Source organism: Miscanthus floridulus, chromosome 18 (assembly GCF_019320115.1).
Source record: "Miscanthus floridulus cultivar M001 chromosome 18, ASM1932011v1, whole genome shotgun sequence".
NCBI classification, from domain to species: domain Eukaryota; kingdom Viridiplantae; phylum Streptophyta; class Magnoliopsida; order Poales; family Poaceae; genus Miscanthus; species Miscanthus floridulus.
In genome coordinates, this window is record NC_089597.1 from 61,236,369 (window position 1) to 61,259,931 (window position 23,563).

The window sequence follows — 23,563 nt, forward strand, 5'->3', positions numbered from 1 at the left end:
ACTAAGGAAATTTAGTAGCAAGTCCAAGACCTTTTGGACCACGGGTATGTACGTGAAAGCCTTAGTCCTTGTGTCGTTCCAGTACTTTTGGTTCCTAAGAAAGATGGAACTTGGCGTATATGTGTTGATTGTACAGCCATCAATAATATTATTATTTGGTATCGTCATCCTATTCCTAGGCTAGACGACATGCTTGATGAGTTGTGTGGTTCTATAGTTTTCACCAAGATTGATTTGCGAAGTGGCTACCACCAAATTAGAATGAAACTTGGAGATGAATGGAAAACCGCATTTAAAACCAAATTCGGGTTGTATGAGTGGTTAGTAATGCCTTTCGGTTTGACAAATGCACCAAGCACTTTCATGCACTTAATGAATGAGGTTTTAAGAGCTTTTATTGGTTGTTTTGTGGTAGTCTACTTTGATGATATATTGATTTACAGCAAGTCTTTCGATGAACATATGGATCACTTATGTGTTGTTTTTAATGCTTTACGTGATGCATGATTATTTGGTAACCTTGAGAAGTGCATCTTTTGCATGGATCGAGTTTCTTTTCTTGGCTATGTTATAACTCCACAGGGAATTGAGGTGGATGAGATGAAAATTGAAGCCATAAAGAGCTGGCTAGTTCCCCAAACCATCACACAGGTGAGGAGTTCTCTTGGTCTTGCAGGATTCTACCGCCGCTTCGTCAAAGATTTCAGCACCATTGCTGCCCTGTTGCATGAGTTGATGAAGAAAGGGGTGGTGTTTCATTGGGGAAAGGCACATGAGGAGTCCTTTGACACTTTGAAGGACAAGCTCACACGTGCAGCATTGCTGCAACTTCCAAACTTTGGTAAGACTTTTGAGCTAGAATGTGATGCTAGTGGAGTTGGCATTTGGGGTGTTTTGATGTAAGATGGTAAACCCATTGCTTACTTTAGTGAAAAATTGCATGGACCTATTCTGAATTATTCCACATATGATAAGAAATTGTATGCACTTGTCCGTTCTTTAGAGACGTGGCGTCATTATTTGTGGCCTAAAGAATTTATTATTCATTCTGATCATGAATCGCTCAATGAGGCGTACCAACATCGTGAGATTAATTATTCATCTACAATTTGGTTGTTTTCTTTCTTGTTCTTGCTTGTGTTCTTCGTTATGTAGGCAGGGATTAGCCTTCTTGGCTAGGTCAACCGGGTCCGTGTCTCGGTTGATAACCAGAGGAGTTGTGGTGCTAAGATTGCAGGGTTCGATCTTTCGATCTGAAGCCAGATCGGTGTGTCATTCTCCACCACAACGATAGTTACCTCTACCTAATGGAAGATCGGGAACCCCATCCCCATTAGGTATTTTCTCCATCCCATGAAAAGGCGAGCCGACTAGGATAGGCATTCTGGCCGCCGGCCCTACACAACCGTTTGGTCTATCGGCGGTAGTAAATTCAGCGTGAGTTATTTCTCCATTTCCCAACTACCCACAACACAGTTGCATCACTGTTTTACTTCCACTTCTCCCTCTTCAAGGTTGGCGCATTGTTTGTCTCTCGCAATTTGTGTGAGCCATTGCATGCCTCGCGCCGTGCCGCCACCAGACCCAAAGGCAAGGGTAATGCTTTCATAGTTCACTGATGGATCTTTATCAGATTCTTTTCCTATTTAGTGATCTCATTACTAAGGAAGCTCTCATCCTACTGCACACTAACGATCACATTATTTTCAAAATGGAGGCGGCCCCCAACAACAGGAATGCACTGGCCAGCCTCACAGAGGATGTTGTTCTAGAGATCCTCCACCGCCTCCCTACCCACTCCTTGTTCTGCTGCAAATGTGTCTGTCGCTCTTGGAACAGCCTCATCTCCCACAACCACAAAGTGTTGCCCTAGACTGTGGTCGGTTTCTTCTACGACAGCAAGAGAGGCGAGCCAAACTTCACCAGCGTCCCTGGTGAATGCCCTGACTTGTCCTTCTTGCCCTACCCCATTGACAAAGTAGCTGTCTTAGATTGCTGCAATGGTCTTGTCCTATGCTTGTGCGTTAAAGCTGCTAGATCCCGCTATGTCGTCTACAATCGGCAACCAAGAATTTGTGGGTACTACCGCCTAGCATCCATGCTATTGTTCAGGCTCGATTGGGATTCGATCCGATAGCCTCCTTGCACTTCCATATGATTGAATTTGTGGAGGAGGAGGACACTGAGTGCCTAGGTGTGCATATCTACTCATCTCAAACTGCAGCATGGATCTATAAGGAATCTAAATGGGGCCAGGACATTGATGATGTGATACGTTCAAGATTAGCAAGTGTGTTTCTTAACGGTTGTCTGCACATTATGGCATACTCTCTAATACTTGTTGTGGATATGGAGGGAAAGACATGGAGGAAAAATTCCTAGGTCTCGTGGTACTCTACCCTCCATCCATCAAGCTCAGGGTTACTTGTGTGTATATACTATTGGTGGTGTTGGTGGTCATAATATGTCCCAGCTTTCAGTCTGGATCCTTAAAGACTATGCTACTAATAAATGGACATTGAAGCATACTGTCAGCACACTGAATGTGTTAGGAAGGACTAATATTAAATTTGGTTACGTGGATTATGATTCGGACTACACAACGATTATAGTTCACCTAGAATGGAATTTGATCTTCTTTGATGGGGCGAAAAGAAGAATCATCGCTTATGACATGGACCGAAGAAAAGTTAATGTCATCCCTGCCAGTGTGGACCGTAGCTATGGTAGTCCTGTCACGGTTCATGAGCATACCTTACTTTCTTCCTTATGTTCCCTTGTTCTTGTTCTTGGAGTCATTAGCGGAGCAGTGAATAAAGCTTCATTTGATGTATCTCTATGTCACGACATGTTCAAATGGACCAATGTTGTTTAATTGTCTATGGCCATGTTAATTTCGTCTAGGATGGATGTTGTCATTATTGCAGCTAAACTAGTGTGCCATCTTTGTTGTGTTTGCAAATTGGTTCATTTCTTTGGCGCGAACAGTACGTTATGGTGGTGTTTACAGCTCCTGTCGTCGTTTCATATGGTGATTAAGCATTAGTCTGACATCTCCCTACTCTGAGAGGAGGAAGGCCTACGTGACAATGAAGAAGGAAGACACACGGTACTACAATGCACCCACGTTATAGATGCACCTCATTGAGTATTGTTATAGATGAGGAAGAAAATGTGGAAGGGAATCAAATGTGTCTGTGCCATCTTCCCTGCTTTGTCACCTGTGTAACTCGCATGGGTGGCAGTGGATGTCATGGACCTTGACTGTTGGCTTCCCCGCTGGTGTCATATCATACGCTTGAGTACATGTCAGTTTTAGATGAGGATGGAATGTGGCAGGGAATCAAATGTGCCAGGGAACGTGATGAGGTCAACCGAGGGCTCACGTGGCATCGTAGATGGAGCTACAGTGTGTGGACGGCGGTGAGCCAGAGGGCTGGAGAGGTGAAGCAGAGCGATCGACGTACGTTGATTTAGGAGGAGGCGGGAGAGGAGGCCGAGCGGGGGCTAAATACCCTCTGTGAAGTGGCATGGGAACTCACAACTAGCCGCGTGGTGTAGTCAATTTTCTCCATCCAACTTCCAACACCATTCCATGAGAAGTGTGCTCCATTAAGACCGCATGGGAAATGTGGCCTATTTTGTACTTAATCTAACATTTTTCTAGTTACAATCGGGTAGAACGAGTGATGATTTACAATTGGGTAGAATGAGTGACGCCCTCAACCAGGCAGCAGTCGCCGCCGTTCGCAATGATAGTGGCGCGGTGTCTCCTAGAACATCTTCATAGGACCCATTCACCACCACCAGTTGCCTTCACCGCTGCCTACATACGGTCTAGATGGTAACACTTTCGTCAATTTGTAAGCCCACGCGTGGACTCCCACGCGTTTTTACAAAGTTGGGCACAATTTCCATTCCCGCGTCTGAAAGGGTTGCTTACAAAGCACGCTCCCCACCCTGTGTCTTTCTCCTCAGCCATAGCTTTTGTTCCTCATCGCCGCTGCTTGCTCCCCAGTGCTAAACTGCGTGACCACCCATACTCAATGGGGTGCAAGCCACCACTCACCGCCAACAAGCTAGTACCCCATGGTGGTATGCCTCACCGTAGGGCCCACATAGATCCATCGATGACTAGGCTGCTACTCATCACTTACGTGGCTGCCAATCCCACAAGATCCAAAGGCAATGGTAATTCTTTCGCACTTCCCTCCATCTTTCTGGATTTTTATTCCCCTCTTCACTCATCTGAGTACGAAACAAGCTTCCATCTATTTACTAAGGAGCTCACGATCCAATCTCCGCATGCGCTCCTTCTCTGATTCAGGCGACAGCGCAACCGCTTCCATTGTCGGCCCCACTCCACTAGATCCTAGTCAAGAACTAAAGATGGAGGAGGAGGCCCCTAGCAAGAGGAACGAAGTGGCTGTCCTCATAGACCATGTCTTCATCCTCATCCTCCAATGCCTCACTGTCCACACCTTGTGTAGCTACAAGTGTGTCGGTCACTCCTGGAGCCATCTCTGAATCCGAGTACCTTAAGGAACTGTCCCAAATTTTTGCTGGATTCTTCTATCGCAGCTGGAAAGGCAAACGCAAGTTCACCAGCATCAACGGTGAATACCCCTCCTTGACCTTCTTGCCCTTCCTCATTGAGGATGTTGTGATCTCAGATTGCTGCCGCGGGCTCATCCTATGCTAGCGCGTTGGGTTTCGCAATGTTGTTAGTAGTCTGGTGACTAACAAATGGTTGTTACTACTGGATAATAACCGTTCTTTTGGTTCAGCTCGCTTGGGGTTCGATCTGACAGTCTCCTCGCACTTTGATGTGATTGAATATGGGAAGAAGAGGGTCGGTGAGTCCGTAGGTGTGAGCATCTACTCATCTAAGAGTGCAGCATGGATGTTTAAGGAATCTAAATGAGGCGAGGGTGTTGTACGCACATATTCGACAAGTGTGTTCCTTAATAGTTTTATGCACTGGCTGGAGTTGTCCTAGATAGCTGTTGTTGATATGCAAGGAAAGACATGGAGGAAAATTCGTAGGCCATGTAGTGAAGCAATCTCCATCCATGAAGCTCAGGATCAGTGTGTGTATGTACTGCTAGTATGTTTAGGAAGTATCAGCTTTCATTCTGGGTCCTAGAAGACTATGGTACCGATAACTGGACACTGAAGCATACGGTGACCACACTGGAGATATTTAGATGGGACAATATTCAATTTGGTTACAATGTTTGCGATGCGGACTACAGAGTGATTGCAGTTCATCTGGAATGGAATTTGATTTTCCTTGTTGGCGAGGATAAAAATCTGATCGCAAATGACATGAATCTCAGAAAAGTTCTTGTCCTTCCTGCCTAGGTCGTGTGGTATCGTAGACCTACCTGGAGGCTACATCCGGAGGGACCTCACTATCTTCCTTATGTTACCTTATTCATGGAGTCAGTAGGAGTGCAGTAAAGTTGCATATGTTGTTCTTTCTTTAGGTAGAGAGTTGTTTTGATTCTATATATAGTTCAATTTTGCCTTGGTAACTAAAGCAATTGTATGTTGAATATTATTAATGCTGCTGCTCTGTGCAGGTTGTGGAGTCTGAGTGCTTTTGAATGATTTTCCTGCAATGGCTGAGGGAGGAAGAAGAGGGGTTCCATGGTGCACTGACTACCAAGCTGAAGGAAGCTTTGCCTTGCAAGCAGGAGTGCCAATCTGAAGGAGCGGAGCACATCTACCTTGTTTTCATTATGTAAGTCTGTAGGGAGCAGAACATTTATTCTCCTATCTATGTACCGCTTGTGTTAATTCTTGAGTTGACACAGTTGTTATGTTAGTGTCGCTTCTTATTATAAAAGTACTCTTCGTTGTGGACAAGATGAATGGTGTGTAATGATTATATCTGTATGGTGTATGTTCAGTAAGTTATTAAGGCCCATCTGAATTAGTAAATAAATTGTGAAAACTGGATGCAATTCTGTTACCGTCGGATGTAAGGGCCGTTGTCTGTTTTGTCGTCACTGCCGTAACACTCGCTATTGGTGAAGCAGACAGACAACACCACCGCTATTCGTCTCATGTGGTAGGGGTCAATAGTGTATCATCGCCTAATCATACTGCAATGCGACGGTGACCATTACCAATGACAAGACGGTTCATACGCTGAAGTGACGGTGATGTCCACCTTGACACAGACGCGTTGGGCGCCAAAGCGACGGTGAACACACACTGCACACAATCGGGTCGTTGTGCAAGGCGACTATGATCCTTATCATTGGTCAAAACGGCGGTGTTTGTGTACACCCACACTGGCGGGTCGTGGTACAACGCGACAGAAACAACAACCTGATCACGGACGGATCATAAGCCAACACGACGGTGTTAGTGTACACCAACATAGCCGGGCCATGCTCCAATGCGATGGAAACAACGACTTGATCACAGACGGATCATAAGCCAACACGGCGGTGTTAGTGTATATCAACACAGCCGGGTCGTGCTCCAATGCGACGGAAGTAAGGACCTTATCATAGACGGATCACAAGCCAATACGGCGCTGTTAGTGTACACCGCAGTCGGTCTTAGATAGCGATGGTGAGGGCTATCATCATCATTGCCGACAGTTTACTGCTGAGGCCAAAATTGGACTATGATGAGGGTTACGACGTAGCTGTAAAATGTCGAGTGTAGTAGTGTTCTCTTAAGTCTTGGTCCATGTAGGATTTGTGTCACCATAAAACATTAAGATATATAATGATGAAATGGCATACGAAGAATCATGCAAGCTCAATCAATAGGTTGAAATAGATTTTAATCTTTGATAGTGTAGGGTAGTGTTTAGTTCTCAAAATTTTGCAAAATTTTTCAAGATTCTTCGTCACATCGAATCTTTGGACGCATGCATGAAGCATTAAATATAAATAAAAAATAAAACTAATTACACAGTTTAGACGAAATTCACGAGACGAATCTTTTAAGCCTAATTAGACTATGATTTGACACTAATTGCCGAATAACAACGAAAGTGCTACAGTATCATTTCTCAAAAAAAATCGCCAACTAAACAAGGCCTAGGTATGATGTATTATCATGACGGGTGCAACATTTAATGTGGTAATGCTTAAACTAAACAAACCCTTGTACCGTATTAACTTGAGAGAAGTACTTGTCAGAACACTTACATACGGTGGTTTTAATTTGGACCTTGTTTTTTAGATGGGGTGGAACCCTCCAAGTAGGCTTTCCGTAGATTCCAAAGTCATTGATATCTGAAATCGGAGTGAAAAGTTGGTTGTTAAAAAAAAACTCGATCCACGAGGAGTATAACAGCCCCCGGATATTGTGCTTAAGAAGAAGATCTTTTCACGTAGATTGAGAAAATTTCCAAACCCCTACCCCACCTATATAGAGCAGCACCGTAACACTTGTGAGACTGGACTGGCCTTAGTCCTGTGCTTTGGTGTGGAATAGATAAGAGGATTTTTTTTGCGCCTACGCCCAGCAAAACACACCTCATGGGGCTCAAACCTGGGTCGCCACGGTGCAACGCGGCGCTGCTAGCCAGTCGGTCTAGTGGCCGCTTGCATGAAAAGTTGGTTGTTTTAGCCGACTTCTTCTAGAAGTGCTAAGAAATTTTAGGTTTTTGAATTCCAGGGCCAATTTATGGACCGAGTGCTCAGGCTAATTTAATTTCTTTGTTTGAAAAATCTTTGTTGGCCAGATTCCGAGCCAGTGCAAAAAAGTGATTGGACGATTAGTTTTAGGGGTTGGGTACGTATATGCCCTCAACCCATCTCTTAGAGATCATTCTAACCACGAAAAACAGCTCTCTAAAGGCCAAAGAAGCTATCCCCTTACCCTTTTGGCCCCATTCGCTTGGCATCTAGAATTCTAGATAGTCGGGTTGTGAGGAGTATTTAATTCTTGTGGCATCTAGATAGTCGGGTTGAGAGATTGGCTGATTAAGAACAAGAAAGAACAATCTCATCCTCGAGCTCTTGTGGATTTTATCAATCATTTGGTGAATCATGTGTTAATGTTAGAGGTGAAGCCTCCTAATAGTTAGGCGTTGCCCCGTGCACCCAAAGTTGTGGATAGCTGCATGGAGTTTGCAAAGGTTTGGATTTCACCTCTGCAAGTGAAGAAATCAAGGTAGCGAAGGCAAAGGTCGATATTTGTTGGTCCTTCAGCGAGGATAAGTTGTTCAGTTCTCAAAATGTATATTGAAGACCATGTGTTTCATAAGACCCCGTTTGGATCCTTGGAATTGAATTCATTTTAATAATCATAATTTAGACACATATTAATTAAGTTAATATGGTTGTATATGGATTATATTTGTAAATTATTGTTGGCTATACGAGAGAGATACTTATGTGTTGTATTTCTACCGTAGGGGAGCGAGTTGAAGAGCGTGTTAACATGTTGCAAAGTAGAAATATAGCATGGTGATCTATAGAAATCAATTCCCATCTCCCACCCTATGAATTTGAGGTAGACTTATATGTGAACTTTGGAAAGTGGTGGAATGTCAAATTCCAAGCCAAATAGCTTAATTTATTAAGTACTCCGTCCGTTCTAAATTATAAGTCTCTTTGACTTTTTTGATACATCCATTTTACTATGCGTCTAGATAAATAATATGTCTAGATACATAGTAAAATGGATGAACCAAAAAAGTTAAGCGACTTATAATTTGGAACGGAGGGAGTAGATTTCATTTCCTCCAATTGAAAGGTTCCAAAAAAGATCCTAATAGATTTATAATTTAGAATAGAGGAGTAGACTAGAATTCGAATGCAGGAGGCCATCATTTCTGAATGTTTCTTTATCTATAAAGTAATAATTCATATAATCGTTTCGAAATCATAGAAAATACAATTTAGGCTAAAATAACTGAATCAATAAAAATACTCTAAGAAAATTCCGCTAATATTTTTATCTTTAAAGTTTTTGTCATTTGAATCCCAATATGGTTCCAGCAGGATTTAGGAAATTGGCAAAACCGGAACAGATGTTCTACCGTTTCACAAGAATCGTTGCAGAGAACACAATCAAAGGACCGAAGCTTCGTATTCTTTCTTCTCAGAATATTTCCCGTACTGAGCCTATCTTGTGCAAGCAACCAAAATATTGTGCCAAACAGGGTTACATGCTGTCATGTTTAGTGTTTCAAGCTTCCAGCACACTAACCTCTTGTATAACTAAGAAAATGAGTAGTCCCTCGTTCAATAATTTGGAACGGATATATATATATATATATATATATATATAGAGAGAGAATATATTCAGTAGTCAGCTACAAAATAAGTTATTCTGTAGCCACCTTCATTTACGATAATTTTATATACTAATTTACGATAATGTCAATACATATTTACAACAGTTTGGTTACTATAACACATGGCGATATTTACCATAACGTTATAGTAAACCACTTAGTAAAAAATTACTATAATCTCGTAAATTAATATAGTAATTATCGTAACTTAAAGTGGCTACAGAATAAGTTATTCTATAGCCAGCTGCAAAGTAGTATATATATATATATATATATATATATATATATATATATATATATATAGTCCATAGCTAGCTACAGAATACCATATTCTGTTGGCGGACCAAAACTTGCGAACTCGAGACTCACCGCAACTCCCGAGCGAGATTGGCTTTGACTCGGGTGGTCCCCCATGCTAATGCATCCATGCATTCATTTAATCCCGAGATTTTTCTCTTTTCTTTCACCGGCCACAAGAACACCAGGTTCGCCGCCCAAGAACGCAGCCACGAAAACACGTTTTGCTTCTTCCTGCTGGAGACGTTCCACCACACGGGACACTGCGACGGCGTCGATCTGATCCTTCCCCGACCGGCGGTGCACATCATCCTCATGGGATTCCGGCGACCGCCGGTGGCCCTGCCACGGCGGCCTGGCCCCTCGGCGACGTGACCGGCGGCGGCCCTGCTCCCCCGCGCTGCGACCGGCGGCAGCCTCGCTCGCCGTGAAGGCGATGCCGGGCTCGGACGGCCCCTCCCTGTCTTCTCTCGTCATCTCTGGCGCGGCACCTTCTCCGTGGCCTGTGCGCGTCCTCTTCGTCGACTCAGAACCTGACCTGGCCACGATGTGATGCATCAGCCTAGTCGTTGGTGGCTCATCGGCGGGACCTGAGTCGAATCGTCTTTGTCGATGCCCGTCGTAAGTGGATGACAGCTCCGTGATAGACTGCGTCCTCTCCTTCGGTGAGTGTGACATCTCCTGTTTATTTGTTGATCGGAATCCTTCTCCTATTTATTTGTTGATCCGAATCCGTGAGTATTAAACTGTATTTTTTCCCTATGCCTCGGCTTGATTTATCTCTACTTTCAAATAATTTGTATGGATTTCTCTAATTATCAAACTGCATTGTTGTTCATCTAATTATAGATTCTGATTTTTCCACAATTTTTTTTCTAGAAGATGCTATTAGCCTCATGATCTTGCTAAAAGTTTTATCTTCATTTTTTTCCCTAAATCTAGGTGCATTGATCCTGGCTTCCAGCTTCAGTGGTTGTGGATGGTACTGCATCAAAGATTCATCAATTCAGAAGATCTCTTGTTCGCTTGTTTTATAATCCCTACTTTTTCAGCGAACGAACAATATTTTTCTCTCACCATAAATCAGCCAACAGCACTTTCAGTCATGGCTTATCAGCCAACATGAACCTGATTATATGAATGAAACAAGAAACAATATAGTCTGTAATTGTCGAAGCGGTTTGGTACCATTTTGTGATGTTGAGAGATATGATTCCGCCCTATACAAGCTGGTGCTATACAGTATGTACCATTTGAAATATCGTAACTGTCTTATGATAAAATGGTCTCAATACTATAGTAACTACTTATCATGAACCATTTGACTCTCATGTAATTCTCGTATCAAGAAACTCGAATTCTCGTAATTATTTCATGGTAAACCATTGTCCCAGTTACAATATAGTATAGTTCTAGACTTCATTCATGCTCGTAACTGGCCAACTAGTTACATGGAACAACCAGAACCTAAACAAAGTAACTCATCATGTAATTGTCATATGAAGCCAACTCGAATTCTCGTAATTATTTCGGTTCTCGTAATTCACATTCAAGGTTCATTCACATTCAAGTTTCATTCTCGTAAATTACACTAAATTCTCGTAAATCATAATTGTCAAATTCACAAGGATAGCAAGGCATAGATTCTAGTAAATCACAATCAATGGTATATATTTTCTAGTAAATCATTTACTTTTTTTTGAACATAGTAAATCATTTACTGAATACGATAGGTTTGTATTTGCTTTTAGTATTCTCGTAATACTTGCATGCATGGCACCAGCTGTACTAGTACACTAGCTTTGAGTACACGCTTTGCATGCATGGCAATGGCACCGTGTGAAGGCGTGAAAATAATTATTCTAAATATCCAGCGTCATTAATTACTGCAATTACCTGCAGCGTTGATCCGGCATGCATGCAGCTGGAAAGGAAAGCAGTAACGCTTTGGGGCTGGCCAGCTGGATCGGATGGGCATCTGGTGCGCTCGGTTGGCCTGGCTACACAATAAACTATTCTATAGCCAGCTTATATATATATATATATATATATATATATATGAAGCCAAAGGTATGTTCGATCAAAAATAAAGAAACAGGAGTGTCCAAGAGCACATGACGCCAAGCAACGTGGACCAACAGTTACTCCAGTCAGCAAGCGGCCGTCCGGAATCCAACTTTTCCACCTGGCATGTCGTATAGAACCTCGATGGTTCGCTGAGAAACGCTTCCGATGACACCAGTGTATTCGTCCCCTGTAGACGACCAGAACGCGAGGCAGCCATCCAGGACCCCGGAAGAGGCGTCGAGGTGGACGGTGGCGCCGCCCCTGAATGTCAGCGACACGGTCGGCACGGTGACATTATCGTAGCCCGTGAAATTGTAGCACGTACGTGTCGAGGCCTCCCACTGGCGGCGCGAGCGGGTACTCCGCCATGTTGCTCCGGAACACAGTTCGCAGCGCCTCGTAGGCCGTCTCCTGAAGCAGCGATATCATCGTGCCCGAATCCGTGATCACGCCCTCCCGGAACACGGCCGGAGGGATGTCAAGCGGCTGCCCTCCGACGCTGATGCCAGCGAGCATCAGCTGGTAGAACCACGGCTGCTCGTCCATGGTGAGCAGCGGAGTGAACACGAAGCGCGACGTGTCGTTGGGCTCGCCGAGGGCCAGGAACCCCGTAGAGCTGGCCGTCGGCGGGAGGCAATGAGAGAACACGCCGCCGCCGTGCGGCGCGGACGCCTGCCACGCGAGCGACTGCAGCAGGCGGCCAAGGCCTAGCACGCCGTCGGCCATGTCGAACTTGCCCTTCTGGTCGTGGCCGCAGCCGAAGTGAAAGCTCTCGACGACAGCTCCGGGACCGAGCGTCAACGCGTCGCTGCTGTACACCCCGGTCGGGGTCGCGCCGCTCCCGTAGTGAAGCTGGTAGGCGCAGTCCCAGTCGCCGGTGCAGCCATCGACGTCGGTGCCGGCGGCCAGGTCCCTGCACTCCTGTGAGTCGCAGGGAACAGGGGAGTAGGAGGAAGAGGTGCGGGGATCGAACAGAGGGAGCCTCTGGGGATAACACTGGCTGGAGTTGCACGGCTTGCACTGCACCCATGTCAGTGAGCTGCCGGTGTCTAAGATGAGGGTCTGCGGCACGGCCGGCGTGCCCAAGCCCACGGTGGCAACGTACTGCTGCGAGTCGTAGGATGAGCCCAGCTGTGTCGGCACGCTCACCGCGCCATCGTCCAGCAGTCTCTTGCTCCTTGACCTTGAGGCCCTCCTGATGACGTACTCCGTGCGCTCACGATCTCGGCGAAGCATTTCGCCGCGAGACAGCTCTTGTTTGGCCTGAACTGGTGAGCACGGCCCGTTCCGGTGCCTGTACTGGTGTGGCACAGAGACGCGGTTTGCGTGTGGATTCCCTGCATGCAACGAGGACGGACATTCGATTGGTGTCAGAAATCTGGGCATTGTACACTGTTTGATCGATGCAATGCAATACCTTTTGGTGTAGAACACGATGCTTCTGATGATGACTGTACGAAGGCTGTCGGCACTACGGTAAATTTGCGTTGCTGATGACCTGCAGCTACTGCAAGGGCAATACAACCGTAACTGCATACTACTAGCAGGGATAAGTGCAGAGAAGAAGCCATGGCGTGGGATTGGTTGACGACTAGTGATGCTTATGATTCGTCGATGAGTGTGTTAAATTGGAGATGGGAACGAGCTCATGAGGAACATCAAGAAGAGCTCAAGACTTGGTCCATCGCTTGCAAGTGCAGTGCCAAAATAATGTGACAAAATAACCGTGGCCCTTTCTACTTGTGGGAACATGACCTATTCAATATGTCTGCTTCTGTCGTGCGTATGATTCATCGCTTCGTATTGCTGCCAAATGTATGGCATAGCCAACCATATGCCCAGTGAGATTTTCCTTTTATGATAAGCCTGGTTGCCACTATCTGAATTCAGGAAGTCCTTATTAGTGTGCATTGCCATATTTTCTCATTATTAGTCATCAAATTGCACCAGAGAGCAAGATTGAGCCATGTCACGTTATCCCTACGAATACGACGATGAGGCTTCAATCTCAGACGTCTAATGCAAATCTGACATCCAACAGTGAAACACGTCATATGGTTCATATATATTATGAGTATACACCCCTATGGACATGTAATCCATTTCCACTTTTTTTTTTGGGTATGTCCCTGTTAGGATTTATGACACTACTAAAGAATTGGACATCACTGATGGCGTCATCACTGCCGGATTTGTGAGAACCGGCAGTGATGTACCTTCACTGCCGGTTCTGAGCTTAAAAATGATAAAATAATTAGGGCTGGGCTAAAACCGGTAGTAAAGGACCACATCACTGCCAGTTTGTTGCTTGCACCGGCAGTGAGTTGGCAACCACTTATCATTGCCAGTTCTAACCGAGTGCCAACAGTGATTTGGTGTTATCATTGTCGGTTCTAGCCAAGGACCGACGATGATAAAATGGCAGTACAAAAAGCTGGCGCCTTCCTCCTCTCTTCCATCCCGAGCATAGAGGCGCGCGTTTAGGTCGCTCCCTCCATTGTTGCGGCTGCTCTTCACCGTGAAGCTAGCTCTTGGATTTGGAAGAATGGCTTGACCTTTTTGCTTTAAGGTTAGTAACAAGCATCCACTCCTTTGATTTTGTTGTCTAATTAGCGTTGTATTGATGGCTACATTGCTTGATTTTCATTCTAGTTCTTTCTCCATTCTAAGAGCACTTTTCTAAATGGACTTTGTGCAAGGCTTCCAAGCAAATTGTGGTGAATCCATCGTCCACAAGGTTGGTGTCTATGAACACATTTAAATTCCTAGCTAATTATTACATGGTGGTCAAGATCATTGTTAGTATGTGATGCTATAATTAGTTCTTAGGAGTAGAGTAGATTCTTTTACAATTTTGGTGAGCAAAATAATCCATGTGTCACCTACCAACACATTGTTTGGCGCTACATTGTTGTTCCTGGTCATGTCTTCAATTTTAGTCTTTTTTTAAAATTAGTGTCTCTATTTTTATGTGGCATCGAGTAGAATAATTGTTCTTCATTATTGTGCAATAATTGTTTTTTTATGGGGCTACGATTTTTAATTTATATGGCCGGCGCTACCAATTCCAATTTTCCAATAATTAGTGTACAATAATGTTTTTCAAAAATTGGGTGACTAAATTAAATAAGTGTTGAATAAATGGTACTTTCGAGCTACAATTGTTATTCATGAAGCTCGACTTCTTATTTGTTTCTCTGTAATTACTGTCTCAATATTTTTTTGTGCAGAGATGGATCGAGAGTGGATACATCTATCCCGAACGGACAAGCCGTACATGCATGGCGTCATCTAGTTTATCACCAATGTCAAAGCCCATGTTGGGAATGGGAACCCTATCCTCTGCTCATGCAAAGATTGCATGAATCAAAGAAAATGGGCTCAAATTGAGTCTATACGATCGCACTTGATTAGCAGGGGGTTCATGCTAAACTATACGATATGGACTATGCATGGCAAGGTTGGTGTGAATGTTCCGCAGAAAAACAATGATGATATGGACATGCTTGACGTCGCCCTCCACGATGCTGACGAGGAACCCGGTGTCAACACGGAACCTATGGCTACTGTTAATGATGTGTTTAACACGCTAGCTGACAACACCGAGCATGACGATGGCATTTCTCATGCTATGTAATACAGAGAGCGGATGTCTTAGGGAAAGACAACTGAGAAAGCTAGAAAAAATGAGACAAGATGGCAAAACACCATTGTATAAGAATTATCCAATGAGCAAACTATAAGCCGACATCATGCTATTAGAGTTCAAATCAACAGACGGATTGAGCGATAAAAGCTTCCATCAGTTGTTAGGTATAATAAGGAAAATGGTCCCAGAAAAAATGAGTTGCCAGAAAAGACATACCTGGCAAAGCAAATGATCTGCCCCATTGGCCTCGAGGTTGAAAAAATCCACGCGTGTTCCAATGATTGCATATTGTACCATGGAGACGAATACAAAGACTTGGATACGTGCCCCAAGTGTGAAGCTCCACGTTACAAGGAAGGGCCGTCAGATGAGGGTACCCAGACTAGAGGAGGTCCTGTAAAGGTCATTTGGTATTTCCCTATAGCTCCACGTGTGCATAGGTTGTTTGCATGTGCAAAGTCAGCCAAGCTGTTGCGTTGGCATGGCGAAGAGCGTAAGAAAGATACAATGATGAGGCACCCCACTGATGGGAAGGACTGGAGGACTACCAATACTATGTTCTATAAGAACATCGGTGGAGAGGTAAGGCACCTTTGGTTTGGTTTGAGCACAGATGGGATGAATCCTTTCGATCAGGTTAGAAGCAATCATAGCACCTAGCCAGTGACGCTCTATATATACAACCTTCCACCTTGGCTCTGTATGAAGTGGTCATACATCTAGATGCCACTACTGATCCAAGAGCCAAGACAACCTGGGAATGACATCGATGTGTTTCTAGAACTAGTGATCCATGAACTAGTGGAGATGTTTGAAAGGGTGTGAAGGATGTTTGGGACGAGTACAAAAAGGAACATGTCACGATCAAGGCAGTACTTATCGCTACAATCACTAACCTGCCAGGACGAGGTTGCTTGTCCAGAGAGAAGACAAAAGGCTATACTGGATGTGTCGAGTGCTTGGACGACACCGATGCGGTACATCTGCCAAATAACTCAAAGATAGTTTATATGGGCCACCGTAAGTTCCTGCCTAAGGATCACCCTTACCGCAGGAACATAAAAGATTTTGACGGGACTATTGAGAAATGCTTACCTCCAAAATATCGAGATGGGCCTACGATACTTCGAGAAGTCAACAAACTAGATGTTGTCCTTGGGAAGGGGGACAATACAGTAGCATCACCTGATGGGAGCGTCTGGAAGAAAAAATCAGTTTTCTAGAAACTACCTTACTAGCCTGTGCAGAGTGTACATCACTGTCTTGATCCCATGCACATTACTAAAAACATGTGCGGTAACACGCTTAACACCTTGATGGACACCGAGGGGGGGGGGACATCGAAGGATTCACTAGCCACATGATTTGGTGGGTTGGAAAAGGTCTTTCCTGATTTTTGACCCCTGCGGGGGTCCGTCGTTCTGTGACTGTGCGTCCGATCACCTTGCGAGTCCAACATTCCTCGAGCCCCCGCGCGTAGCGGGGGTTTGATCGAAGGTCGGCTCGCCTTTGTGATTGTCACCCCGCCCATGGTTTCCGCATTCGGAAGGGTGAGCCGTGCCATGATTTTCATCTACAAACTAGCCGTGGTGCTCGGTGAGTTGTTAGCTGGCTAGTTCGAGTGGGGTCCCGGCATACCGTTCGTAGGGATCCAGCCAAGGCTAGCTTGGTGACCGACTTTAGATTCTCTGTGGTCAATCCATATAGTTCTCGGGTCCGTTCGACTGGTCCCGAGGGCTCTCTGCCTTTCTTCTAGAAAAAACCATGGATCGTACCCGACTGAGACTCGATCGTGGGCTGAGATGCCCGTGGCGCTCGTGCGCCTGGGTACTGGCTACTTGCGGACCCATCCCTTTCCATCCCTTATTCTAAGGGTGCCCAGAGCGATTGTCGAACCCGTCGATGGGCCAACCTTCAAACTCCTGTGCCTAGGCAGGCCGTGGATGTGTTTTTTTGATCCGTATTCCTCTTACTTGTGATGAGTCATGGCCCGTTCGGAGAGGCAAAATGTCCGGCAAGTTCTCCGAGGGGACGCACAGAGATTGCGTACGCACTTCCCATGGCAAGACGTTTGTGGCTGATCATGGCAGGCACGGAGATCTAGGCGAGTGGTTGGTTTCCTCGCACCCATCACCCCTATAAAACCAAAGGGTTTGCCCCCTGAGTTCCGTACCTTGCATCCTTGCCTCCGTAGCCACGACTGCCATCGCCAATCGCTTAGGTCTCCTGCCTCCGCATCTCTACCATCATCGAGCCCGCATCCATCCACCCCCACCTCCAATGGATCCATGGTGCCGCTCTGACATCACCTTCCAGCACATGGAAGGTCTCATCTATCGTGGTCTTCTCCGTGCACGGACCTCGGCTGAGGAGTGGCTGCTGCCTAGCGAGGAGGATCTGCCGTCGCCGCCCTACGGCTATATGGTGTCGTTTGCCCACTTCCATGACTGTGGGTTCGCGACCCCCACCCATAGATTTCTTCAGGGACTGCTGCACTACTATAAGATCGAGCTACAGCACCTCAATCCCAACAGAATCCTGCATATGGCGGCGTTCGTCGCCCTGTGCGAGGGATTCCTAGGGATCAGTCCCCACTTCGATATGTGGAGGTACTTCTTCGCCATCACCCTCCAGAAGAAGAGGGAGAAGAGCGGCAGGCAGAAGCTACACACACCGATGGGGTGCACCAGCATCCACCTCCGGAACAATTGGGTCGGCGAGTACCTGTCAATACGGTTGTCAACGTCCAACAAGTGGTGGCATTCGTAGTGGTTCTACCTCAAGAACGACACCGCCGCCCCTTTGCCGGAGTTCACCAGGTGCCTGATCGAAGAGGCTCTAGAGTCATGGAGGAAGTGGGGTGTCCCGAAGAAGGACAAGAACAAGATCCGGGACCACATCGCCGCCATCCACATCCTAAAGGAGAGCGGCCTGAAGGGGTCGGGCATCATCAGGGCCTACCATGCAAGGAGGGTGGCACCGTTGATGATGTGCGCGCTCCCGCTGTACGTGATGGCGCTCGAGGCGTCATTCGATGGGACGACACTTGCCGAAGAAGCACTCCCCCACTCTGAGGTCATGCAACACATTAAGGAGGCGATGGAGCCTTCGCGGTATAACGCGGGCGCCCCCCTCAATTTCATCTACCCGGTGCTGGGACATCCTCCGATGCGGCCGGAACCAGGCCATGTCATCTTCGTAAGTTTCCCCTCCTCATACCTCCTCTTCAATTGATTTTCCGACCTCTTGATACTAACTTTGAGAGGGACAGGACTAGCCAAGGGACCTCATCATCATGGATCACCTAGCGCCATTGCCGAGGGATTCGTCCATGAGGGCGAGCGGCTGAGGAAGAATAAGGAGGACAAGAGGAAGAAGAAGTAGCGGAAGCTACAGGCGTGGGAGCGATGGGAGGGCACCAATAGCGATGATGATGATGATGATAGAGACGACAATGAGGTAGTCGATGACATCGAGTGGGATGACCTAGAGAACGAGGATGTGCTGATAGGTATTGATTCGTCCTTTCAGGAGTCGGGACGATTCCCGTTCCACAGAGGGGAGGGAACGTCCGTGGAGTCGGCAGGGACAGGCCGTATCGTCGGCCTATCCCAGGAGCCAACAGGGGTGGGCAACTTTGCCACCATGCCCGAGGTGCTAGTGGAGGCGGGTGGCTCCGCTATCATGCCCCAAGATCCAAGGGGAGCGAGCCCCTCTGCCCAAGAGTAGGGGGCGGGCTCGAAACGGCATTGCCCCGATGAGGCAGAGCAGAGGTCGGGCGGTTCGCCCCCCCAAACGTATATGTCACTCGACGGTGCTGAGGTGAGTCATCAGCTGCTCTGTTTTTCCTGTTTTGGTCGAATGTCATCGTGACTTATGCTTTTCGTCACTTGCAGCATTAGGAGGCAGCGTAATCCTTTGGCGCTGGCACCAAAGAAGAGTGTCGCCCTTCAAGCGAGGTGGCAGCCATCGACTGGCATCGCGCCCATTTCAGGCAAGAGCAGTGCTAGTGTGACTGCGTCGCTAGCCGGTCAGGCACCGCCGACGATAGCACCCTTGCCCTCGACGGGACGGGAGGACTCGGGGGCTCAGGGGATGCCTTCGGAGGTCATGGGACAGCCGATAATGGCAGCGATGCTGCTGTCGACGACGGGGTGGATGGGGCTGCTGACCATGCTCACGGCGCCGACCGTGGCGGGCGTGACACAGCTGGTCAGGACCCCACTGATGTAGGCAGAGGTGGCGGCGGCTGTGACAAGCAGGTCACAGCCGGACTTTATCATGGCGGCGCCTAAGGAACCGACGTGACCCGCACCATCGGCATCCCAGGTGACGGCATCTGGCGTGGGTTGGACGAAAGGGGACATGGTCGAGGGGTCCTCGGAGGTCATGGTGCTAGGAAAGGAGTCAGCGTCCGTACCGCTGACCCCTTCTGGCATCGGAGTGAGTGTCCCGGCAGGGACATGACGGCGAGGATGGTCGACGGCGTTCGGAGCCAGCGGGGAGCCGTCCCTAGCCCTGACATCGGTGGGTAGCGACTTGCCTGTGCGGGGTGAGCCCCTGCTCCGGTGGGCAACTCTGGAGGATCCAACATCGACGCTCTTCACTCTCGATGACGCCATAGAGAGCATGGAGCGGGAGATCCTTGACATGGGGATCGTGTCCGTGCTGGAAGCCCTGGACCACACCCGAGGTGCTTTGTGCGATGTTGTCCTTCCTTCTAGCTAGGTATTTGCATGATCCTACTTCTCGCCCTTTTCTTTCTTTATATATTTTTTGTATTCTGACCATTATCTCCTTTCAGTCCCTTATCGCTCGCAACCAGGGGAAGTCTCGGTTCCTTCGTGAGCAGAAGGAAACCTGGGACCGCCTCGTTAAGGAGGCACGGCTGCGTGGGGAGGTGACCGCTCAGCTTGTTGCCGCCAAATAGTGGGTGACCGAGCTGACTCCCCTTACTGAGGAGGCGGACAGTCTTCGGTCGTGGGTGGCCGAGGCCCGTCGTCATGCTAACGAGACCGAGAGGGCGTTCGAGGCCCTATCAACAAGATCATGGAGGGATGAGGAGGAGGCCACCAAGGTCAAGAAGGAGCGGGACGAGCTACTCCAGAGGGACGCCGAGACCCGCCAACGGATCCTCGACCTTTTGGTCGAGGTTGAGAAGGAACAGGAGCTAAAGCTAGGGGCCAAGGAGAAGCTCGTGGACCTAGAGAAGAGGGTGAGTCTAGATGCCGTGGTGGTCGCTCGGCTACGCAAGGAGTGGGATGAGCTGCTCCAAACTACGGAATGGCTCCGCTCGAAGCATGGTGCAGCTTGCGAGGAGCGCGACCAGGCCCTCCGAGAGCATGACCAGGCCTGCCAAGAGCGCGACGACGCATAGTAGAAGGTTGGCTCCCTCCAAGACAAGCTCGAAAACATGATGGCCCAGAAGCTGGAGGCCGAGAGCATTTCTGCTAGGCTGGCCGTGGACCTCGCCGAGGCAAGGAGGAATCTTTAGGCCGAGAGTGACGAGGTCAGTATCCTGAGCGCCGCCCTTGGAGTGGTCTGCGACGACCTTGAGGTGGTGCGGTCAGCGAGGACCAGCTCGCTCATGGCCCAAGCTGTCGAGATCATAGCTCGGGTGCGCCAACTTGAGAGGAATGCCCTTCAAGCTAGGGTTAATCAATCCTTCATGATTGCTTGCTCTCATTAGGGGGATAGCATCGACCAGGAGACGATGAGCCATGGCTTCGCGCCTGGCTATGTCGCACCCAATTTTGCATAGCAAAACCAAGTACTCATATATGTGCGCCCAGGATGTACAAACACACACATATATCACAAATTGTAATAATATCAAAGTAAAGTACTTATTACATCGCATATCTCATCATAATGTTAATACATAGTCTTGCTCAATGGCAACATTATTACACACATAGCGGAATAACTAGACCCAATTTGCCACAAGGACTCCAACTAGTGAACGTCATCCTAGTAGTCCTGGACATCCTTCGGAAACTCTTCATACCCGTTATCTGTTATCCATTCGAGATTTTCATTGAATGTAAAGCAAGTGTATGCTCACCGTGCTTAGCAAGTATATCAAAGGGATCTATCAGGCTCAAAGGCTAGACACAGTTTGACTGCAGTTCGCAATTTTAGTTGTTCAAGTTTTGGCATCTTGAATCACTACTTTAGTGAACAATCCCAAATCCCAAGTGATAATAATGTATAATCAAGTTTATATCAATTCCCAACCATCCACAGTAACCGCTAATCATGAAGGATCCAGATCGCTCGTATCCGTGAGCTTGGCTGTTATAACAGGTCAAATATTTGTGTAGAAATTGTACAACTTTACCCACTGAGCTGTGATTCCCAATGTCGGGGTTTGCAAGGCCCACAACACCTCTACCTAGGAAGTGTGGCAGGGTTTCACTATGTAACCCTTAGCTAGTCACACTAACAAGTCATAGCTGCTAAGGTTTCAGCCGTCTAGCCGTATGTGGCCCTCCTCTAGGAGTGGCACACGTGGTCACGGCACGGTACACACACCCTAGCAGGTAAGGAAACATACCAACTAGTGCCCCCCTCTTGCCCTTTCGGAAAGCTATAGGCGAGCTAGTACAATCTAGTTAACATGTTACAGTCAGAGCCATATGACACTCGGGGTTGTACGAAACCTCCTAGGTGGCCGCTTCAGGATTAAGTCCTTATGAAGAGGCACTAGAGTACTCAAACCCGCACTCTAGCCCCCTAATTGTTGCTAAAAAACTCCATTTTATCACATTGCATAGTACATATAGTCATGTTCAACAATTATTTTATGTTAAGCGCTGCAGCATCTATCCAAAATGCATACCCAAACCTTAGGTAAAAAGGATATGTGGTACAAGTAATAATCTAGGTAAAGTCCTTAAGGGTATTTCAAATTAGACACATGCATGAATATGAAGTGTAAAGTTCATAGGTACAAGGGGCCTTTGGTACACTTGCCTTCCTCAAAGTTTTCCTAGTACTGTTGATCCTCCTACTGATACTCAGTCACCTCAAACTGCTCACCCTCTAAACGTGTTCCAATTCACCAATCAAGCATCCAATCCAATCATTACATGCATACAAATAGACTTCTATTAGAACAGTACACCAAATAGTAGAAATATAGATTGAAAAGCTTATAAAACTATTCTACGTACTGCTATGAACACGTGAGCGAAAGAATCACTCAAATCGGACTTAAAACACAAAAGTTATGCATGAAATAAGGTTCCAATGGCATTTCTATAAATAAACCAAACTCATTTTTGAATTAAAACAATTAAAATCAGAATTTACACAGATTTTGGATTGCGTGCACTATTTTTGGAAACTACAGAGTCTAAAATGAATAAAAACAGGACTAAAATGTATTTGATTTGAACTGAACTAGACTCGGGTTGATTCTCTGGAAAACCGAGTCCACAGCCCACGGTGGACCGGTTACACACCCAAACGGTACAGGCTAATCCTAGCCGTCCACACGAATCCGACGGCACAGGACGCACGGGAGAACCCCCGATGATTGCATAGCAACTCCAGCGAGCCCGCCATGGCCGGCGGTGAGCCGTGTGCCCCGGCGAATGCTGGTACGGCATTCCGGGCCATCCCGATCGAAACCAACTACACGGGCATGAAGCACACATGCTTGTGAAGTCAATAGGGTGCAAACCAACTATGGGGAACATGCCGGAGCAATCGGTCCCATAGCAGTGCCATGGCCGGCATGCCTAGAACTCGCCGGTACGGCGTTCTAGGGCATCAACTACCGAAACGGGGGCACAGGGAGGTGGAGAAGCTCACCACGAGTCGGATGGAAGGGGTCGCGGCGTCCAGGAGGGCTCCGAAGGCACGGGTCGATGACAGCGGCGATTGGAGAGAGAGAAAGGGTGCGGGTTAGGGGAAATCTAAGCATTGGGTGACCAAATTGAGGAATTGGTGGTACCTACGGCACTGGTGGTTCACAGCGGAGCTCCGAGAGGCGTCGGTGACGGCGATTGAGGCGTGGGAGCAGTGGATTGCCAGCGGTGGTGGTGAGCTCGAGTGCGGATGGGAAAAGGGAGAGAGGGAGGGGTCTGGCTCGGGGTTTTGTAGGCGGGCGGGTGCTGCGGTAGATGAATGGGGAGCAGGAGGCTTGGGCGGATTGGTCGCCTTCCCTGCATGCGCGATGGCGGCGACTTGCCATGCTTGGCGTGCGCCATCACCGGTGGTGAAGAAAGGAAAGGGGAAGGAAGGGAGCGTGGCCGGTTGATGGGTGGGTT

At 47.2% G+C, this 23,563-nt stretch overlaps 1 protein-coding gene across 1 annotated transcript; it reads right to left on the reverse strand.

The window, feature by feature from the left end:
- Positions 1–11,721: 11,721 nt before the first annotated feature.
- On the reverse strand, positions 11,722–13,024 carry LOC136523934 (aspartyl protease family protein At5g10770-like). The gene is made up of 2 exons (XM_066517448.1): positions 11,964–13,024; positions 11,722–11,899 (listed from the first exon to the last, which is right to left on the reverse strand). Exons 1-2 carry the CDS (start codon positions 13,022–13,024, stop codon positions 11,722–11,724), a joined length of 1,239 nt encoding a protein of 412 aa, XP_066373545.1.
- Positions 13,025–23,563: the final 10,539 nt, after the last annotated feature.